The sequence below is a fragment of the Gallinula chloropus genome (genome assembly GCF_964237585.1).
Source record: "Gallinula chloropus genome assembly, chromosome: 4".
In the NCBI taxonomy this organism is placed as follows: domain Eukaryota; kingdom Metazoa; phylum Chordata; class Aves; order Gruiformes; family Rallidae; genus Gallinula; species Gallinula chloropus.
Genome location: NC_140088.1, coordinates 85,102,758 through 85,115,010, shown reverse-complemented (window position 1 = coordinate 85,115,010; position 12,253 = coordinate 85,102,758). Strand labels below are relative to the sequence as shown.

At 53.4% G+C, this 12,253-nt stretch overlaps 1 protein-coding gene across 1 annotated transcript in view; it reads left to right on the top strand.

The window, feature by feature from the left end:
* Window positions 1-12,253, top strand: part of PTPRA (protein tyrosine phosphatase receptor type A) — a 39,685-nt gene that overhangs the window by 26,970 nt on the left and 462 nt on the right. Inside the window, exons 11-21 of the mRNA XM_084262742.1 lie at window positions 722-819; window positions 966-1,085; window positions 2,840-3,006; window positions 4,042-4,177; window positions 6,463-6,612; window positions 6,737-6,830; window positions 8,192-8,268; window positions 9,957-10,091; window positions 10,470-10,595; window positions 11,070-11,221; window positions 11,544-11,679. Of these exons, the coding sequence (XP_084118868.1) occupies window positions 722-819; window positions 966-1,085; window positions 2,840-3,006; window positions 4,042-4,177; window positions 6,463-6,612; window positions 6,737-6,830; window positions 8,192-8,268; window positions 9,957-10,091; window positions 10,470-10,595; window positions 11,070-11,221; window positions 11,544-11,679 (1,391 nt within the window). The remainder of the gene's footprint in view (window positions 1-721; window positions 820-965; window positions 1,086-2,839; window positions 3,007-4,041; window positions 4,178-6,462; window positions 6,613-6,736; window positions 6,831-8,191; window positions 8,269-9,956; window positions 10,092-10,469; window positions 10,596-11,069; window positions 11,222-11,543; window positions 11,680-12,253) is intronic.

Sequence of the window (12,253 nt, the reverse complement as noted above, 5' to 3'; positions counted from 1 at the left end):
TGTCACCAGCTTGCATGCTCCATCCGTAGCCAGAGGGTCCAAACGTGTCCCTAAAACCAAGATTCCCATTCACAGGGAAGTTTGTGTCAGCAAAAGGGGGGTATTGGACCATGGGAGGTGGTTTGTGTTTCCACTCTTGGATTGCAAATGGGTTAGGACAGTGCCTGCCAGATTGCCTGGCTCCTGCTGGAGAAGGAAGCATGGATCAGGTCTGTCAGCACTACCAGGCTGACCAGAGTAAAGCTCTGGCTCTGCTTTTCTCTTGGCTTGCCCTTAGCCTCAAGCTTGGCAGGAGAGCTGTAGGTTGAGCTGGCTCCCTGTCTGGCAGATCTGGCAGTACCCTTGAGCTGTGTTGAAAGGGGATCCCCTGGTTAAAGCACAAGGCTGGGGGACAGGACCTCAACAGCCTACTTGTGACAGCCACTTTCCCTGGGTGACCTTGGGCAAGTTGTTCTCATGTTCCATTTGTCTGATTTCCCCTTCTTGGGCTAAAAAATTAAACCCCTGACCCTAAAATATATCCAAAAAGCCTAGCTATTGTGTGAGAGGACTGTTCCTTGGGTTACAGCATGCCCAGGCTCCAAAGCATTTCCTGTGCTGACATCTATTGGCAAAAACTGTGTTGCATCATCCCCAGTGTGAGACTTCACACGCTGGGTTTCGGTCCCAGTGCTTGAGAGGTTGGTCCCAAAGACAATGTTTCTCTGTACCTTCCCCTTAGGACCAAAGGAAGAAACAGTGAACGATTTTTGGAGGATGATTTGGGAGCAAAACACAGCGACAATTGTCATGGTGACCAACCTGAAAGAGAGGAAAGAGGTAGGGGCCAGCAGGCTTCATGTGCTGGTATCTAACCCAGCATCCCCTGAATCTGGCACATCTCATGCCCATGGGCATGTCTTGGAGCTGATGCCAGATTTGGAAGGGACAAGAGCTCACCCATGTCCTGTTTTCTTTCCCCACAGTGTAAATGTGCTCAGTACTGGCCAGATCAGGGCTGCTGGACGTACGGGAACATCCGAGTGTCCGTGGAGGATGTGACTGTCCTGGTGGATTACACTGTGCGGAAGTTCTGCATCCAGCAGGTGCCTGGGCCCGTGTCTCCCATCCCATCCCATCCCATCCCATCCCATCCCATCCCATCCCATCCCATCCCATTCTGTCCCATTCCGTCCCATCCCATCCTGTTCCCTCCCATCCCATCCCCATCCCATCCCATCCTATTCTGTCCCATCCTGTCCTGTCCCATCCCATCCTGTCCCATCCCATCCTGTCCCATCCTGTCCCATCCCATCTCGTCCTCTCCCAACCTGTCCCATCCCATCCCATCCCATCCCATCCCATCCCATCCCATCCCATCCCATCCCATCCCATCCTATTCTGTCCCATCCCATCCCGTCCTGTCCCATTCTGTCCCCTCCCGTCCCATCCCATCCCGTGCCATCCTGTCCCCTCCCATCCCATCCCATCCCGTCCCATCCCATCCCATCCTGTCCCCTCCCGTCCCATCCCATCCCATCCCATCCCATCCCATCCCATCCCATCCCATCCCTCTCCATGGTGGACATTCATCAGGTTGCTGGCATGCTCTTCAACTCCTCCGAGGTGCCAAGAGAGAGGAGTTGGGATTAAGTGACCCCAGCATCCATTCCTAATCACATTCACTGACCTTAACCACCTGTGAGCCCGTTCCCAGTGGGTGCCATGGCTGCCCTGAGGGATGCCAGGGCTGACATGCAGTCCAGTGATACTGCAGCACTCGCTGTCCCCAGTAGCAGTTCCTACTGTCACCCACAGATACTTAATTCCTGCAAACAATCAGACTGATCCCATGAGCAGAGACACAATCCAGTGCCCTATGTGTTGGTTTTGATTGCTTTCCCATCTGTTGGTACATTTTCTGGTCCTCCAAGGAGGCTCTGGATGCTGTAGTCCCCCTTGCTTGTTTTCCTGCTGCTCTCAGAGACAGGCAAGGAGGAGCTGGTGATTGAAAACCTGTGTGGGCTCTGAGTGGGGTTCTCCTGAGCCCCTCCCTTGATGCCAACAGCCTGGGCGTGGGTGGTTTCCTCCTCTGCCTTTAATTGAGGATGCTGTGGGCAGAGATGTGGGGAAGTGTCAGCTTCTGGTTGAGTCTGCAGGGAATGAAATAGAGCAGCTTCTGCCAGGATGGAGCCGCAGCTGAGGCCAGGCTGGCATCTCTCACCCCTAGGATGCAGAATGTGATGCTGGATGATTAAAATGTTATGGTTTTAGAAACTAATTTGGCCACAGACCCTGAGTCTGTGCCCTTTCAGCTTGTGGATGCAAGTGCTTCTCAAGCTGTCATAGAATCATAGAATCATAGAATGGTCTGGGTTGGAAGGGACCCCAAGGATAACAGAGCTCCAACCCCCCTGCCACAGGCAGGGACACCAACCTCCAGGCCTGGACCTACACAAGGTTGCCCAGGGCCCCATCCAACCTGGCCTTGAACACCTCCAAGGATGGGGCATCCACCACCTCTCTGGGCAGCCTGTTCCAGCCCCTCACCACTCTTTCTGTAAAAAACTTCCCCCTAATATCTAATCTAAACCTTCCCTCCTTTAGCTTTAATCCATCCCCCTTGTCCATTATCTACCCTTTTAAAAAGCTGATTCCCCTCCTGTTTCTCTCCCTTCAGGGACTGGAAGGCTGCAATGAGGTCTCCCCACAGCCTTCTCTTCTCCAGGCTGACCAAGCCCAGCTCCCTCAGCCTGTCCAGCTCAGTCATGGGGCTGTAGCTCCTTCTCTCCCTTGTTTTGGGGGAAAGAAGGGAAATCTGAGTATTTATCATTAACCTGAGTACACGTTACCTCTTCAGGTGGGTGACGTCACGAACAAGAAGCCCCAGCGCCTGGTGACTCAGTTCCACTTCACCAGCTGGCCCGACTTTGGGGTCCCCTTCACCCCCATTGGGATGCTGAAGTTCTTGAAGAAGGTGAAGACGTGTAACCCCCAGTATGCAGGAGCAATAGTGGTGCACTGCAGGTACGTCCTGCTCACACTGACCTCAGCCCTTGCTGGGTCCCTTGGGAAGCAGCTCGTGTTCAAAGGTTTCTGGTTGGTTTTTTGGTGAGGCCTTATTATTATCTTATTATTAAATGGGAATGATCCTCATGGGAATGTTAAAAAAAAAAAAAGAAAAAGAAAAAAAGCATCTGATTTGAAGGACCTTCCTGGAATCAGGGATGTGGGGGTGTTACAACTCATGTTGAGTGGTCTTTGTGCTAACCGGATGCTGAGCGAGCTAACTAAGCACCACTGCTGGGCATCAGTGGCATCTCCTCTGGCTCCCTGCTGCCCTGGGCATGAGAGGGCAATATCCCTTGCTGCTGGAAGGCAGTACTTAGCTGGCAGCATGCCTTGGAGCAAAGGCTGTGGTGTTTGTCTTGGCATGGAGCAGTTTCAGGTGCAGCAGCAAGTCTGGGGCGGGACACAGGGGCTTTCCACATTTCCGTAAGGGAAAGCCCCAAAGTTAAAGGCAGAGACAATCTCATTTGCCACCTCCCAACTCCATCTTTCTGGCATTCTTAGGAAGCAGCTGACAAAAGAGCTTGATCTTTCCATAGCATTTGTTGGCCTCATCTTTATTCTCCTTGATGGAGAAGAGTTGCCAGCACGGGGACAAAGCTTCCAGGTGGGCTCAGCTTCATGTGATGAAGGGTGACTGGAAGGACAGTGGGCAGCTGGTAGGAACAGGCAGCCCTTGAGACTCTGGAACCTGTAGATCACTCAGATTTCACTGTGGCTCACCCTGCTTGATGCCTTCGTGCACTCTGGCCGCAGTGGATGCTGGAGATGCTGTCCAGCATCTGGCTGCTGCCTATCTGATTGCTGGAGATGCTGTGTGCATCCCTCTGCCAAACCCAAGTGACACCAAACACCAGTTCCAGTCGAACTCCCTCATCTCCAAACCAGATAGTGCTATTTACTCACTGCTGGGAAGCATCTGGTTCACTCCCAGGACCAGGACCCCAACCCCAACACTGCTGCACTGACCCCTTCTTCCCTCTGCCCTTTCAGCGCCGGCGTCGGACGCACGGGCACGTTCATCGTCATCGATGCCATGCTGGACATGATGCACGCCGAGAGGAAGGTGGATGTTTACGGCTTCGTCAGCCGCATCCGGGCTCAGCGCTGCCAGATGGTACAGACAGATGTAAGTGCTGCTGCTGAGCTACTCACAGAATCACAGGGGTTGGAAGGGTCCTCCAGAGCCCACCGGGTCCAACCCCCCTGCCAAAGCAGCTCCCCAGCTCATATTGCACAGGGCGGCGTCCAGACGGGGCTGGAATCTCTCCAGAGATGGAGACTCCACACCCCCTGGGCAGCCTGTCCCAGGGCTCTGGCACCCTCACTGGGGAAAAGTTCTTCCCCATGTTGGTGTGGAACTTCCTATGATCCAACTTGCAGCCATTGCCCCTTGTCCTGTCCCCACAGAGCACTGAAAAGGGGCTGCCCATTTCCCCCTGCATCCCATCCTTAAGATACTTATAGACATTAATAAGGTCCCCCCTTAGTCTTCTTTTCTCCAGGCTGAACAGCCCCAGATCACTCAGCCTTTCCTCACAGGGGAGATGCTCCAGGCCCTTCATCATCTTCATAGCCTCCTCTGGACTCTCTCCAGGAGATCCCTGTCTTTTTTATCCCAGGGAGCCCAGAACTGGACACAATACTCCAGGTGGGGCCTGACCAGGGCAGAGTAGAGGGGGAGGATCACCTCCTGTGACCTGCTGGCCACACTCTTCCTGATGCCCCCCCAGGCTCTCAGCCCCCAGGGCACACTGCTGGCTCATGGCCAGCCTGTCCTCTACCAGGACCCCCATGTCTTTCTCAGCAGAGCTTCTCTCCAACAGGTCATCCCCCAGCTCAGGCTTTACCACTGGTGGTAGATTCCATGTGCACAGCAAAGCCTGTGTGTCGTGGTTTTGCCCCAGCTGAGAGCCCAGCACCACACAGTCTCTTGTTCTTTAAAAGGGAGTTGGAGCGGGGGGGGGGAGTTGGGGTGGGTGAGGGAGAGGAAAGGGAAAGGGAACAAAATCAAAACCAAGGAACCCAAACCTCACAGGTTGGGATAAGGAGAGATTACTGGAATAGCAGAAAGATAGATATAACATTGGTATCAGGACTTTATAGCAAGAAATATATGAAAGTGGTGCTACACGATGCAGTTTCTCACTGAGCCACATAGCTCAGGCTGTGCAGCCCAGAGCCATCCTGAAAACTGGACCATCCCCAAAAACATGTGTCCTGGAGCCACCTGCTCCTCCTTCCCCCAGCCCCCCTTTATACTGAGCATGACATAATTGGCATGAAATACTCACTTTGGCCAGTTTGGGTCACCTGTCCTGGCTGTGTCCCCTCCTTTCTCCTTAGTAGGGAACTATGAAGAACTGAGAAGTCCTTGACTGCTTGGCAACAACTAGAAGCATTAGGGTGCTATCACTCACCACTGCTCTCATCCTGACTCCCAAACACAGCATTCCATCCACTATTAAGAAAAGAAATTAACTCCATCCTAGCCAAAACCAGCACACTGTGTGAGGGTTGAGTATCATCCCTCATTTTGGAAGGGTGCTGCACCATTTCACTGGGTCCTGCTCTTTTTTTTTTTAATGCCTCTCTTAGAATTGTAGATCTGGGGTCCCCAGCACAGGAAAGATGTGGAGCTGTTGGAGCAAGTCCAGAAGAGGTCACAACAAAAATCAGAGTGCTGGAGCACCTCTGCTCTGGAGACAGGCTGAGAGAGTTGGGGTGGTTCAGCCTGGAGAAGAGACAGCTGTGGGGAGTCCTCAGAGCCACTTTCAGCTCCTCAAGGGGCTGTAAGAAAGATGAAGACAGACCTTTTAGTAGGGCTTGCAGCTGTAGGATGAGGGGCAATGGCTTTAAACTCACAGGGGGGAGATTTAGACTGGATACAAGGCAGACATTTTTTATGCTGAAGCTGTTGAAACCCTGACATAGTTTGCCCAGAGAGTTTGCCCAAGTCCCACCACTAAATCATGTCCCTGAGCACCACATCTACACATCTTTTATATGTTCCAGTAGTTGACAACCCTTTGGGTGAAGAATTTTTCCCTATTGTCCAATCTAAATTCTCCCTGGCACAACTTGAGGCCATTTCCTCCTAGTTACTCAGGAGGAGAGACAAGCCCTCACCTGGCTACAACCTCCTTCCAAGTAGTTGTAAAGAGTGATCAGGTCTCCCTGCTTGGAAAAAGTTTTGTGTCATGTCAGCTTGGTGTCTTGGAGCAAAAAAGGTCCCAGCAGCCCTACAGCAGGAGAAAGGTTGTTACCCACTTCTCTGGGGTCTCCCCAGGTGCCACACACCTCACGAGCGTGGGTGGGCAGTGGGGTGAGGGGGGTTGATGCCAGCATGTGCACTGGGATGCACTCAGTGACCATGGAGCAGAGGCTGATGGCTTGTCCCTGCAACCCCTGCAGATGCAGTATGTGTTTATATACCAAGCACTCCTGGAGCACTATCTCTACGGCGACACGGAGCTGGAGGTGACCTCGTTAGAGATCCACCTCCAAAAGATCTACAACAAAGTGCCAGGGACCAGCAGCAACGGGCTGGAAGAGGAGTTCAAGGTAAGAGGGGTTCTTGTCCTGGTGTGTCTGCCTGGATGGTGCTGGGCTGTAGGGACCACCGTGCGCTGGGCCTGGTGTGGGGTGGCTCTGAAAGCTGCCTCTGCTTCCATCCCTCCCTCTGCAGAAACTCACTTCAATCAAAATTCAGAATGACAAGATGAGAACGGGCAACCTGCCTGCAAATATGAAGAAGAACAGGGTGCTTCAGATAATTCCATGTAAGTTTCATTTGTCTCTCCAGGGAAAGCATGCCTGGTGGGCAAGGGGACCGTTTGGGTGGTGTGGGAACAGGACTCAGGCTGGAGAAATGGGTCAGCATGAGGTTCAACAAGGAGAAGTGGGAAGTCCTGCCCCTGGGGAGGAGCAGCCCCAGGCACCAGGATGTGCTGGGCCCCCTCCCCAGCTGGAAAGCAGCTCAGCAGGAAAGGACCTGGGGGTCTTGGTGGGCATCAGACTGGCCGTGAGCCAGCAAGGTGCCCCTGTTGCAATGGTGGCTGGTGGTGTCCTGGGCTGTGTTAGACAAAGTGCTGCCTGCAGCTGGAGGGAGGTGATCCTTCCCCTCTGCTCAGCACTGGGGGTGCCACACCTGGAGCACTGTGTCCAGTGCTGGGCTCCCCAGTATGAGAGAGACACAGACATAGTGGAGAGAGTCCAGCAAAGGGCCATGACCATGCTGGAGGGACTGGAGCATCTCTGCTGTGAGGAGAGGCTGAGAGAGCTGAGGCTGTTCAGCCTGGGGAAGAGAAGGCTCCGGGGGTCTCATCAGTGTATGTAAATCCCTGAAGGGAGGGTGCAAAGAGGACAGAGCCAGGCTCTTCCCAGCAGTGCCCAGTGAAGGGACAAGGGGCAGTGGGTACTGAGACATACATGTGAGGGTCCCTCTGGACATCAGGCAACACTTGTTGACTGTGAGGCTGACTGAGCCCTGGGACAGATTGCCCAGGGAGGTTGTGGAGTTTCCATCCCTGGAGGTATTAAAAAGCACATGGTCCTGGGAAAGCAGCTCTGGGTGGCCCTGCTTGAGCAGGGGGTCACCCCAGATGTCCTCCAAAGGTCCCTTCCAACCTCAACCACTCTAGGATTCTGTGAGTGCTCAGGAGCTGTCAAGACAGATGTATTTGTGCCCCTGGTACTGGAGTCAGACTGGCTGAGGTTGGAAGGGATCTCTGGTGTCATCTGGTCCAACCCCCTACTGAAGCAGGGTGAGCATGAAGGGGCAGGGCAGAGTCAGGGGCGGGTGATTTATCATGGCCAAATGGGATGCCGTCCCTGGGGCTTTCCTGCCTTCATCCTGGCCTGTCCCTGCCAGGACTTCCTTCTTAGTTTATGCTGCTGAGGCTTTTGGCCTTGAGGGAAAAGGGAGTCCCTGTGCTCCTGGAGTCCTCAGCATCCCAAATCCGGGCACGGCAGAAGGCAGAACTGATTCTCCTTATCCCAGTCGGGTGCTGTAAACACAAGATTCCTCTTCCCATATCTCCAAGTCCCAGGACTTGGTGACTTCCCAGCTGAGGCCATGCATGGTTATCAAGGAGTCATGCTTTGAAGATGTTCCCCAAAACTCCTTTCACTTCTCTTCCAGATGAGTTCAACCGAGTAATCATTCCAGTGAAGAGAGGTGAAGAGAACACAGACTACGTGAACGCTTCCTTCATTGACGTGAGTCTTCTTCAATCTTCTTTCCATCTTATCCCAGTGGAAACTACGTCACACTGCTTCCTATGGGAAGGATTTATCCCAGAACATTCCTTCTTTGGGTTTTTTAAGGCTCTTCCTGCTTAACTTTGCTGTGTGTCACCAGATGGTGCTAGCTTCCTTCTCCAAGAAGCCCCTCTGTATATCGAATCATAGAATCATGGACTGGTCTGGGTTAGAAGGGAACCCCAAGGATCATAGAGTTCCAACTCCCCTGTCACAGGCAGGGCCACCAACCTCCAGGCCTGGAGCTACACAAGGTCCTTGTGTAGCTTCCTTGTGTCCCAGGGATGGTGGGAGGGGAGAGCTGGAGTTTGAGCAGAGCCTCCAAATCCTGGTCTTGCTTCTGCAACTCCAAGCTCGGATGATGGCTTTGGGGAAGTGGATACACGTAGCTGTGGCAATGATTGCAGTTCTTTTGGTCAGAAAATATCTACTAGATTAGGTAATGGAGCAATACACAGACCCCAAACCCCCTGAGAAGAAGCAGGTCAATCCCATTACACCTGTCTGGGTGACGGCAGGAGGCGAGGCAGAGAGGTTAAGTGCTTTCCTCACGCCACAGAGGAGTTCAGTGATTGCACATCCTCTTCTCATGAGTAATCCTGTTGACTTCAGGAGGATATCTTGTATGAGTATTTGTCTTTGTGCAGTGATGCCAATGCTAGCTAAGTGACAGAGCCCCTCTCTTCTCACACCCAATCCCTATGTTCATCTCCTAATGGCAGGGTTGGGGGGGGGGGGTTGCCCATCCCCCCAAAGGGCAACTACTGCCATGGGTTGAACCAGTAAAACCAGCTTGTTCCAAGTTACAAAATCCCAAATTAACTGCTCCCCAACATCTCCTTTGTTGGGTCCCCACGGATTGCTCTGGCTGCCTGAGCATCAGACACAGCACAGCCGGCAGCAGCCACTTTATTCTGCATCCAGACCAGAAAGCTTAAATGTCAGGTTAGCAGTTCTTGCTGAGGATTCAATTTCCTGCCTCTGCTGAACTTTGCTTAAATGACAAGCTCCAAATGACGAACCATCTTTAGTCACAGCCTGCAACGAGGGCGCCGGGGGACGTTGCTGGAAGCAAGTGCTTTGTGTTTGTGGAAGAGCCAGTCACCAAGAGTTAGCAGTACTGGTTTTCATAGCTCATGGGATGGTTTGGGTTGGAAGGGACCTTTAAGATGATCTAGTTCCAGTGAGTTTTGCTTACTTCTTCCAAAAAAATCCTTGGTAAAAAATCATCTGGAGTACGTGGAGCTCAGGCAAAGGCTCTGCTCCAGCACTCAGACCCTCTGCTACATTGCTTAGAAGTGGTGGGAACCCAAATTGTTCCTCACCATGTGGATAATGCCATGCACCTCAGGGGGTGGCATCTTCCTCCAGCTGCTTTTCTTTAAAACAAAGGTCTTCCCACAGCGAAGCATGAGGTGGTGGCACCACAGCCACTGAGCAGCAGTGTGGTAATGCCCATGTGTGAGGACGTAACCCACTGTGAGAGCAGGTTTCGATGCCCAGGGTGTGGGCACAGATGTTTACCTGGACAGTCATGATGCTACCAAAATTTAGCTGAGCTTGGGAACCAATCATGCCCAAGAGTTCCCAGTGCTCCCAGCACCCAGGCACTGCTGGTTCACTCTAACCCTCTTTTCAACTCGCAGGGTTATCGCCAGAAGGACTCCTACATCGCCAGCCAAGGACCACTGCAGCACACAATAGAGGACTTCTGGAGAATGATCTGGGAGTGGAAATCCTGCTCCATAGTGATGCTAACAGAGCTGGAGGAGAGAGGCCAGGTGAGTGCCCAGGGATAGTGGCATTTGAGCTCCAGCCAAACAAATCTGTGTGCCCCTTTAAAATCCCCCGATGGCCCCACACTGCCAGTGCCACAGGCCTTGGGCCCTGTTTCACCCCTTCGCTGCTCAGCCCCTCTTTCCAATACTGAGAATCCAGTTGTTTGTAGCCCCAGGGTGGGGAGATGTTTGATAAACCAACTCCAGACCCTCAGTTCTCAAAGCACCTTTGGGTGCAGTGGGCAGCTCCTCTCCAAAGCAAGACCAGGGGATCCCACCTGGTTTTGGGCAGCCACCAGCCCCAGGAGAAGCCTTCTTCTATTTAAGACTGTGGGGAAAATATGGGGACTTCACCCTGTCTCCCTGCTCATGCTTTCTCAGGAGAAGTGTGCCCAGTACTGGCCATCTGACGGCTCTGTGTCCTATGGAGACATCACTGTGGAGCTGAAGAAAGAGGAGGAGTGTGAGAGCTACACAGTGCGGGACCTGCTGGTAACAAACACGAGGGTAAGAGCCTGGGGGAAGCTCTAGGACCTCCTGGGTTAAGCTGTCATCATCCCTAGTTGATGTTTATGGTGCTTTGAGCTTGCCTCTTGCAAGTGTTATTCCATTCCTCTGGCAACTTCAGCTCCATTGTCTCCCCAGCATCCCAAAGCAATGTCCATCCCCTGCAATCCCACCTTGTTCCCTGCGCTGACTTCCCACCCCCGAGCGTTCCTGGCCTGCTGATGACTTGTCACCCTGCCCCTCTGCCCTGCTGCCCCACAACACCCTGTGTCCTCCTTCTGCCTCATCCCTGTGCCCAACACCCACTTCCCACCCCCAGTTCCCCACATCCTGCCCTGCTCCACGCCGCAGGAATGCTTCCCCTTCCCCGAGCAGACAGCATTCCTAACTGGATGGTTTGCCCAAACCCCTGCACTGGTGGGTTTCTCAGTATGGTTCTCCCACCAGCCTCCTGACCCTGAGCTCTTCCCCCAGGAAAACAAGAGCCGACAGATTCGGCAGTTCCACTTCCACGGCTGGCCAGAAGTTGGGATTCCCGGGGACGGGAAGGGGATGATCAACATCATCGCAGCCGTGCAGAAGCAGCAGCAGCAGTCTGGCAACCACCCAATCACTGTGCACTGCAGGTAAAGCCAGGCTGGAGCAGGGCTTCACCACCCTTCCAAAGGGACCTGCTCTCTACAAGGAGCTTGGGAGATGGCCAAAAGTCCCTCAGCAGGCTCACTGTGGGCAGGAGCAGCCTGGGCAGAGGTGGTATGGGGTTTTGCTGCCCAGCTAAGCAAAGAGGCTTTGGTCTCATACAGCATATCCTAGCTAGAGTGGGTGATGCTGGGGCAGAACTGTTGCCTCCTCCTGTTCTCTGGTGGTTCCCCTATGCATTGCCCCCCGTGCAAAGCCAACATGGGCTGGCTGGATGGTTTCCTTTACCTCCTGGTTTCTCTTTGCCAGTGCTGGAGCAGGAAGAACAGGCACCTTCTGTGCGCTGAGCACTGTCCTGGAGAGGGTGAAGGCAGAAGGGATACTCGACGTCTTTCAGACCGTGAAGAGTTTGAGACTGCAGAGGCCGCATATGGTGCAGACACTGGTAAGCACAGCTGAGCACACCCCACCTTCCTCCTGCCACCCCAGAGGAACCAGATGGGGACTCAGCACTCAGCAAAAGCTTCCTTGGTGGAAGGTTTTGTCTCTCCATGAAAAACAAAGGGGTGGAAGTGGGTTAGGAGGTATCTCCCCTTCACCCTGTTAGGACATCTGGAACAGAGCTGGGCTGGCTGAGGGCATCAGGCCTCTTTTTGCACACTGATGCAAGTTGTAGGCACCTCCTTGAAGACATCCCCAGCCACAGCCCACATATTGATGGGCTCCAAGAGACTGGAAACATGTCCTGGAGCAGCTGTGGCCTAGGGCTGGGCAGTCAGCGTGGCAGGGAGGGGAGGAGCAGGCAAGACAAGCTGAGGTCCTGCAGGAAGGCTTTGCAGGGGTGCACAGGGATTTAGATAAAAAAAAAAGGTTTTGAGGCTCAAAATAGGAGAGGAAGGGGAAAACAGCTGCTTTTTGCTGGTGGTACTGCAACAAGGAGGGTGGGCAGCCTGGATTTGGGAGCACAAAGCAGTTGAGACCTACTCATGGGTGGGAATCCAGTTCCCATCCTGCCCACA